The 9,707-nt window shown below is 43.1% G+C and overlaps 1 protein-coding gene across 1 annotated transcript; it reads left to right on the forward strand.

Annotated features, from left to right (window-relative positions):
• The first annotated feature begins 353 nt into the window (after positions 1 to 353).
• On the forward strand, positions 354 to 4,798 carry LOC147637376 (uncharacterized). Its single transcript, XM_086799163.1, has 3 exons — positions 354 to 1,425; positions 1,570 to 2,776; positions 4,077 to 4,798. Exons 2-3 carry the CDS (start codon positions 1,783 to 1,785, stop codon positions 4,400 to 4,402), a joined length of 1,320 nt encoding a protein of 439 aa, XP_086655289.1. The 5' UTR covers positions 354 to 1,425; positions 1,570 to 1,782; the 3' UTR covers positions 4,403 to 4,798.
• The last annotated feature ends 4,909 nt before the right edge of the window (positions 4,799 to 9,707 follow it).

Raw genomic sequence — 9,707 nt, forward strand, 5'->3', positions numbered from 1 at the left:
ATCTCACTTGTTGTGGTCACTCTAGGAATTGTAGGAATCACATGCTCATAGTCGACAGTCGCAACTCTCGTTGTCTAAACAAGGGGTGACACTGGATTTTACAAACGCGGATTTATAGCACGCTATTAGACTCAAGACACTTCCGAATGTGAACAAGCTCCTAATAATGGACTCGTGTGAAAAGCAGTGATAAGAGTTTGATGAACCGCACCAACTCCTTGGGACCGTGCCTTCGTTCTCTTCGGCTCACCCATCAATCTCATCGTAGTCCCCTCATCAATCTCCATCACAGCTTGTAAAGGTTCACCCCTCCCCCTTCTTCGCCCCATTCCTCCCCGGACTGCAGAACTAATTCTTCAAGGATCATCTCTCCGGACCCCATTCATTATAGTCATCGCCATCATCACTTCACTTAGCCTCACAGGGCCCCTCCGTTCATTCCGACTGTCCACAAGTAGCAGGAGTACTACTTCTACTAGTATTAGTTGTTGTTTTCGCTTTTGAATCAGTGCAACGATCTGTGCGCTCCTCCCCTCTCTCTCTCTCTCTCTCTCTCTCTCTCTCTCCCTCCCTCCCTCTCCTTTTGCGTTTCGACGCTACCCGTATCTCAATGTCTCTCCAAACGCGCGCACCCGCACCGACATCTCTAATTAGCCTTGCTTTGCACCCTCCCTCGTATCGCACTGGACACTACTCACCAAAGCTGGTGGCTTGATTCTCCTCCTATTCTTTTCTTTTCTATTAGTCTCAGCTTCAGGACCAGCTCTCACAACCCTACGATCCCCCTCTTTGTTTGCACCCTATGTATGTGTTGGTCTTCTCGCAGCTTTTGGAGGGGAATACGATCTCTCTGGATAATTGCTTGTTGCAAGTTAGGTTGCTTGCACTTGGGGTTTGAATGGTTGCGGCAACCCTACGATATCTAGCTTGTCTGATGATTGTGCGAGGCTTTGGATGATTGTGTTTGTCTAGAATTGTTGTTGGCAGCTGCTTGGGGCATAAAAAGTAGGGGCTTGTTTGTGCTCCATTTGTGATGTAATTATCGGGCACATATGCACGCTTAATACTAAGTCTACTTATTAGCACTGGAGCATATATCGGTCACTAGCTCCAACGAATCGTAAGCTCTAGGGTTATGAAAGGGGAGGTTATTTGGCTTAGTTAATTGGTTGATCTCACACACTAATGAATCTCAGGACGCAGACGTTTGCTTCTAGATTAACAGGCCCTAATTAGTGGGGGGAGGGCTGGGCTGCTACATTTGGGGCAGGCGGACACGCTGCAACGGACTTCTGAAACGTGCCAAAGTTACGGGAGCACAATCCCCAAGATACAAATTGTGAGCACAGTGACAGAGATCATATTAGTAGCTATAGAGGGAGATAGTGATCTGTGCATCTGCTGCAAGGGGCAAGGAGAAAAGAGGTTAGGCTGCTCAAATCGGTTTCGAGAAACGCGTTGTGGTTTTGCTCTTTTTTTTGGCCCTTGTGGGTTCACACTGTGGCGCCAGCCGTGGCTACTGGGAGCGGCACTCCTTCTGACTGGGCGTTGGCTTCTTTGAGTTTGCAGCCGGACAGCAGCCGAGGTCTAAAAGAGAGAGACTTCTCGCTGGGCTTTAATGGTGGGACGACGTCGGGCGGCGGCTGCTTCGCAAGGCCGGGCGGAGAGAAAATTGGTCCCCCCTCTGCCGGTGGTGGCGGCGGCGGCGGCTGGGATAGACCTTTGCCGGGCTATGGATTCTCGTTTGAAAGCGGGGGATCAGAGCCTGTTCCTGTTTCTTCAATGGGCACCCTCTCTAACACCTCTGTGGGTCTAGGTGGCCAAGCACTGTTTAGCAGTAGCAACAGACTAATTGGGCTTGCTGGAGGGTTTAATACCGAGACTAATTACGCAAGACATTTCATCTCTAGGGGTGGCAATGAGGAGTTTTTGAGCTTTTATGGGCATAGATTGGCACACAGGAGAGATGAAGATGCTGCAAGGGCAAACTTCGTGAGCTTTGCCGGGGGTGAATTGCAGCAGGCAAGAATACATTCAGGGAATGTAATTAGAGAAGAAGAGGAAGAAGCTAGTGCAGGTGTGTCTCACTCGAACAGCACTTCATTGCCTTTAGTAACTGTGGTAAGGAGGGGTGATAGTGTCGAAGATCAAGGCAAGGCGATTGTAGCTGCTGCTGCAGAACAGCCGTGGCCTGTGAGTATCCTAAGCAGAACAAAACCTACCGATGGCGAGCAGCAGCAGAGTAACGAGAAAGAAGGCGACAATAATAATGCAGTCACTGTAGTGGATATGGAGCTCTTGAATCCAAGGAGCGTCGAAGAACAACAGCAGCAACAACAGCAGCAGCAACAACAACAACAACATCAAATGACGCAATTGCAGCATCATAGAGGAATTCAGGCGGAGGCCATTTCGATGAGACAGAGGTCTTCGAGCGTCGCCACCATAGCTTGCCAGGACTGTGGGAACCAGGCCAAGAAAGATTGCGTGTACATGAGGTGCCGGACCTGCTGTAAGAGCCGCGGGTTCGACTGCTCCACGCACGTAAGGAGCACGTGGGTTCCCGCGTCAAAGAGACGGGAGCGGCAACAGGCGGAGCTGGCGGCCATGATGTCCGGCCAACCGGTGCCCAAGTCTAAAAGGGCGCGTACCCTGGCTTTAGCGGGCGCCGCTGCCCATATGGCCCCCCAGACCGCATCCTACACATCCACCTCCACGGGCACCCCACCTCGCAGCTCAGATTTCAACGCGGCCCTCCTTCCCGTCCATCAACAAGGTGAGCTCGATTTTCTCTCTGATCTAACTGTTCATGTTAACATATAACCTATTATCACCGTTATTAACATCTGCCACCCCCCGAATCTCAAACCCCACGTTTCTCCCAAGCTCCAACTGCTCAGTGCTCACCACTTGACATACAGTCTGACACGTATAGTAATAACCTAATCAAGCTCGTTTAGCATTAATAGTCTGATCTTCGTCCCTGCTAACCTAATCAAGTGTATCTAGCTTTTACTGATCTTCATTTGAATTGAACTGTTTTATGTCCATCCCATAATTCCATTGGAAAGCCTCTCTAGTATCTACTTCACATCTATTTGCTAACCCTACTTCTCACTAGAAAACCACTCTCCACCCGCCATTTCTCAAACTACAGTCTAGCTGCTGCTCAATGTGTTTCTCAGCAATAACTTCTCATATGACATATTGTCTACCACTATCTTTTGTCTTTTGTTTTAGGCCTTGTCAGCGTTTTGTCAAAGCTTATTGCAGTTGCAAAGCAAAAGGCACAAACTGCCTGTACAACTTCATACCAATTGCATCAACTTCAGCTGTATGTAGACTAGTGCATGCATTAGTTTCTGAGGTTGGACACAGCAGTTTGCTAGCTTCAGCTTTTTTGGAAGCCTGTAGAACTAGCTTGCTTATGTACAATAAGATTACTAATAAAGCACTTACGGTGCAGTCAAGGCTTCTGCAATGAATTTAAGTTTTCGGTAGATTGTTTAGGAGTTGATGTACCAGAAGTTGAACAAATCACTCAGTCTGGGATATTACATTTTTTTTAAAAAAAGGACCCCTACCGTGTTCTCATCTTCCTTAGCCAGTTTTAGCACTGCCAAAGGCTAAGAGGAGAATCATGGATTTCAAGTTGCAAATACGAAAGGCCACCCATGGCCCTGGGATACTCTTTTTTAAAAAAAAATGCAGAAAGGGCTGCACAGTTTGTGAGCAACTTTCCATCCCTGCTGATTTTAGTACAGTTGAGAAACCCTATGGCACAGTTGACCGACAGGTTTCTGTGCCGTGGGAAGAGCCCGAATTTCACATTCATGTCTCGCACTCTTTTGTTCAATACACGCACACTTACTGAGATTTCAAGGTAACGAAAATAATTCTGTGCATCAACGACCTGTATTGTACTTTGATTTCTATTACATGATGAACAAAAATGACAAGGTAATGATGGTCTTTTGTTTGTGCGTGTAGTGTGTGTGTGTGTGTGTGTATGTGAGAGAGAGAGAGAGAGAGAGAGAGAGAGAGAGGGAGAAACTGAGATGTTTGCTGTGGTGCAGAAGCAAGATTTAGAGCAGCACTGCCCCCCGAAGTCAAGGCACAAGCATTATTCCAATGTGTTAGAATGACAGGAGTCAGTGATGGGCAGGATGAATATGCCTACAAAACGGTGGTGAGGATCGGGGGGCGTACATTCAAGGGCATTCTCCATGATCAAGGAGCTTCAGACAAAGGCAATGTGCCCCCCTCGAGTGTTGCCGAGCTTCAATTAGGTGGTGGAAGGAGTACACCAATAAGCTCCGCCCTTATCGATCTGGCGGGCATCTATGGAACTGCTGGAAATACCCTTTTAGGAGGTAAGGAAAGTATACCTGGCCCTTTCTAATATAGTGTTCCACTGATATAAGATTTGAGCAGAACTTGGGTTACTGGAATGGCTAAACTCTTGTAGAGATCAAGCCAAGGTACAATCCATACTCACCATTCGCTGTGCATTGGGCCTGCTCTATCTTGAATGCTGAGGGTCTTTCATAATAGACTCAAAGAACGTCGTCCGTGGACGGATTTTACCCATAGTAAGTACACACATGTAATGAAGAAAATTTTGACAAAACTTTCAACTAGTGCCAATCAAAGTGCATGCTTGATCTGCCCTGATTAACCAAGTGGTGGCAGTGATCAATTTCACACCTTTAAAGTAGTTTTACCTGTATTTGAGGCCACCTTTGGTGATCTTAAAGATAAGGCAATGGTAAACAGGCATTTGACTTGGTTATATGTTTCTTAAACGTGCATCTGAGCGCATGAAATCTTGTCTAAGCAACCGTAGCTTCTGTCGATGATAGAGGTGTGCAGAGGCCATAAACAAAACAAACATACGACTTCTGGCCAATTCAAAACCTATGTGTTTGTTGTTGAACTGTCTAGATCTTTGAGGATGGATTTATACCAAGTGAAGGGAAACAAGAAGTATAGCAGCTGTGTCGGCCATAGGGGGGTGTGTGCCCATAGGAATAGCGTTTGAAAATCTGATATCACTGTGAGACAGCCTTGTTGAAAGCTTATTGATACTACGAAAATCCCACATTTTAAAAGTCTATTTGACACTGATTTGTTTAAATGCTTTAGGTTTAGTGCGATTGGGAGGCTTTCGTTTGTAGTGTGTAGAGTACTGCTGTGGTTTGATTATCTTTATTTATTTGAAAGAAAAAATCGTGTCTTGTGAATTGTGATGCATCTTCACGGGCATGTTCAGCCGCTCAAATATCGTATTGCCTTAACGTATAAGAGCTCTACTTGCATTGAGTTCCGAAATCAAAGTTTACTCCTCTATAAATATCACCAGTAGTCGTTCGTGCTGACCACTTTTGACGTAAAGATCGGGAGTTGGCAGCGCTATTTTCTACTTTACTGGATTTCTTTGCGTCAAAATCCTTTTTTTGTCTATAGTGTGTGGATTTTTTATATATACCTGAATACACGGTGTATCTGCGTGAATAGACGTCAGCGTGTTATTTCTACAACCATAAATCTTGTAGACTTTGATGAGAATACGTGGAGTTAAAGTTTCTAATAGATATAAAGGAGAACAGCGAGAGCATAGAGGCTTTAGCCGTACCTTCGATTATGGCGTTGCCGTTAACAAATATCTCACTTAGGAAAATGACTTTTCCTGTTCCAAAACCAAACGAAGTTATACGTCGTATATCAACTTTAAGCGTCAGGATATACATACGCTGCACTACAAATACGCTGCAAACTAGTAACGTGTCCCCAAATCTTAATTTGCGGCATGTTTTAGCTTAAAGATCTGCAAATCCTTTTTTAAAACCAATATATATATAAGAATTATATACCAAAAAGCCGCAACTCGGTCCTCAACAATAAGCTTCAGTATTGTAAGGGTCCCACTTTTGTGATTTGTTGAGAATAATGTTATCTTGCTGCTTATCTTTAACTATTGTAGATGGCTAGAATAGTAGCAAGAATTCTTTCGAAGAACAAATGGGACCAAACTCTCACGTAAACTGCCGTTGGTTTTGGCTGCAGAACGCAGGACAAAAGCAGTTTACAAAAGAGCACATATATATAATATCTAATATCACTGTATATACACAGTGTATGTACTGAGTTTAATACAGTGGCCAAATAATAATAATGCTGGAAAAATACGCGTTCATCCTTAAGGCCGACAATATCATGACGCCGGAATAATAAGTATAATTATATATATATATATGTATATATATATATATATATCTAATATCGAGAAGAAAACAGGATATCTGTAGGTTTGGCGGTGGCGCGGTGCTGCAGTTAAGAGCGCACTCTCAAAATAAAAATAAATAAATAAAAAGGATTCATTCACACCGTCGCTTACGTAGATTCCGTATAAGACCTTCCCTCTTTATTGCACGTTCTGTAAAGATATGGCCAGGAAGCAAAAAAGACAGCACCATTTGTACGCCAAAGACGGGCGCCCAGGCGCGCTCCTCTTCGGCACTCGCATGCACGAGTGTGCCTTCCCCCAATAACCTGACTTTCTGGCGCACTTCAAGTTCTACGGCCCGCCCCCCTCTTCTTCTAATGATTGTCCCATTTCTACTCTTATAATAAACGCAATCTGCAACAGCATTAGAGGCCTAACCCATATTCGTACGTCATACGCTCGAAACACCTATATATACGTACCCCATGCACACTTGCACCATTAAGCCCACACTAAGACTCGACTCGGCATTTGGGAAAAACCTTTTTTTAAAAAAGAAACATACTCTTTTAAAAAAAAATCCCCCTACCCCGGAAATTTGAGGAAAATAATCATATTTTTTTTGAAAAAACTAATCAACCGGCTCAATTCTTTTTCATTTTGAAATTTCAATCGGTTGAAGTTGAAGCTGAGACACGACTTTCTCGGACACTGCTTAGACTCTTCATAATAAACACTCAAATAGCCCTACGCGGTTTCACTTGAAATACAAAATTGAAATACAAACAAGGGTGTCTCTTCTCTTCATGAGGGGTATTCCCACATTCTCTACACGAACTTCTTCTGACGGGGTATGCACAGGGCCCATTGCCATTTGTTACAATTTCTAGTCACGATCATTGAGTCATTACACACTACTTGCCATGCACCAAATGTCAAGCTACCAATTTCTCTTGTTGTTCATGCAAATTCAATACACGTGGCAGTAAGTTAATGAAATTTAGTGTTGAGAAAATTTATGTTGGTGGGTGGTGCTATCAAGTTGTTTCGTTTGCCTTGTGGGAATATAGTTGGCCAAGGAAAGTGGGTAGGCAAGCTAGATTTTGGATGGAGCCAAATTTTAAATTTCATGCTTGAATTGTGATAGGGTTTGTATTTGGTTTGGGTGATGAGGTTACATTTATGGGTTGGTGTTCCACATAAAGATTTGAGCATTCCCTAGAAGGCGATCTTGGGGGGCCATAGGAGTGGGCTCTTATAAATGTATCTTGAAACCTTTTACTCGAATTGTAATTTTTTTGTGATATCCCTTCATCTGCATAGTAAGTTCTTCAACACCACCATGGAGTTTGGGTGTATTTCCTAGATCTACCCTACTTTCTTTGGTTGTAGATATAGTTTAAAGGATGAGGGTTGGGGAAGGCCTTGTACACCGCTCTTGGGGAATAGAATGAAGCTAGAGGCGCTAGGAAAGCAAGCATCTTTTGGGATCTTGGAGATGGAATCAACCACCTGGGAAGCATTGGACTTTGCATTGAAGTTAGGGTTTGGCCATTCTTGGTCTCATGTTATAGGTGCAGAGGGTTGGCCACTTTGTTGCATTATTTGTGATAAGAAAATGGTGGTAGAAGCAAGAAAGAAGGGGTTTGAAATTTGGGTTTAAAGTGCGTGTACTTTTAATGATTCTTAATGCGCAGAATAAGTATGAAATATATTTTACTTGAAGATAAGTCTCACCCAAGGGTATGAGAAAGAAGCACGGAATGCCTTAAAGCATAGTTGTAGAATAATTGTGTTGGAATTTATTTTTCCACCTGTCACTATTAGTATGTGGGTGACATGTTGATATACTTTGCAAGGCTCCCTTGTATGAGGAGTAGCCATTGTGTTAAGCACTCGGGTGCTCCATGATTTTCCAAATTCGACACTCGGATGGCTAGAAGATGGCTTATGCAGACGTGGCACCATGGCAACTAGGATGTATGCAAGTGCATGTTGACTGGATGACAATAAGCAAGACACAATTGTGAACTCTCCTTCTCTCTTCTTGCTTGTTTATATACTTTTGAATTCATGCTTACTAGATGGAGGTATGCTTGAATAGGTTTGATTCTAGGTTTTCCTCTTTGATTAACTTCCTCTTTCCCTACTGTTTCTGAGAGAGAACCATTCATGAAGGACCATCTCTTCTTGCCTTCATCTAGGCGTTGAGAGCTCTCCCTTCACCCCTTTCATTTTGGTGTGACAATAGAGTGAGGAAGTGACGGGTGAAGCTAGTGCACCTACTATGGGAAGTTGGATTTACGCTCAAAGGCAAGACCCAATTACACATGCTTTGGCAAGGCTAAGGTAAGCTCTTGACTTGAATACATTACACATGCTTTGGCAAGGCTAAGGTAAGCTCTTGACTTGAATACATAGACAACTAGTCTTTAGGTCACAGGCTCGAACGGGCACCCAACTAACCTCAGATAGGTTTGAAAACTGCGCTATCTGGACCCAATCAAGTGATACGATCAATTGGTCTATTTGGGGGGTGATCTATGAAACAACCAAACCCTCGATATTATATATAGATGCGTTTGGCAACCTCCTTAGTTATTTTGAGATCAAAAGCTTAGATCTATCTTTTGTGCATTCTTTTATTGTGCATGATATCCTTCATCCCAATCTACCTAGATCGCTATCAAAGCTACTTGTTGAAGCGCACGGGTGGACAGACTCCATCTCATCATTAACTATTCTTGTCTTATAATCTTCCATAATGGTTATATTTTCTTTCACATTGGTAGCAATGATCTCTCTCTCTCTCTCTCTCTCTCTCTCTCTCTCTCTCTCTTTGTGAACTTATGTATTAAACATCAAAGAAAACTTAATGTGACATTAATCACACATTCAAGTTTACACAATACACAAATTACTGGACATTGCGATAATTACAATCAAGATTACTGGACATTGCGATAATTACAATCAAGATTCTAAACATAGACACAAGACTATACTTAAGAGTAAACTGTATATGTATTCATCATCATCATGAATATACCTCTTTCGCACAACACATAACTTCTTGAATCGAGGAACAAAGAGTCATCTCTGATCAGCATGACCATTCAGTTCTTATTCCTAAGCTACCCTTAAGCTAAGGTATAACTGAATAATAAACTAAGGGTTCTTTTCTAAGTTAACATGTAGAAAACCGATGGGTAGTCCGCCTCGTGGATAAAACTGGAACCCACATGATGATGATGATTATTGTGTGGATAAGTAATAATAAACCCAGATGGGGCAACTTCTTGGTATGAATCTTAATCTTAATCGAAATTTATCTAATGGATGCTTAAAAAAAGACCACTGATTCTTATGTAGAATTCTTAGAAACCAATGAGATGAACACTCACAAGGAATGTGACAGCTGAAGCAAGTGGCACACCTTGGCACCTAAGGGACCCAACTTGGCCATTTAATATTTCTAAGG

Source organism: Cibotium barometz, chromosome 6 (genome assembly GCF_041138505.1).
Source record: "Cibotium barometz isolate CiBa-2024 chromosome 6, ASM4113850v1, whole genome shotgun sequence".
Taxonomy (NCBI): Eukaryota; Viridiplantae; Streptophyta; class Polypodiopsida; order Cyatheales; family Cibotiaceae; genus Cibotium; species Cibotium barometz.

Coding starts and splice junctions, on each gene's coding strand:
- LOC147637376 (XM_086799163.1), top strand. CDS start 1,783: ATGGGCACCCTCTCTAACACCTCTGTGGGTCTAGGTGGCCAAGCACTG. Junction 2,777..4,076: donor CCTTCCCGTCCATCAACAAG/GTGAGCTCGATT, acceptor GCTGTGGTGCAG/AAGCAAGATTTAGAGCAGCA.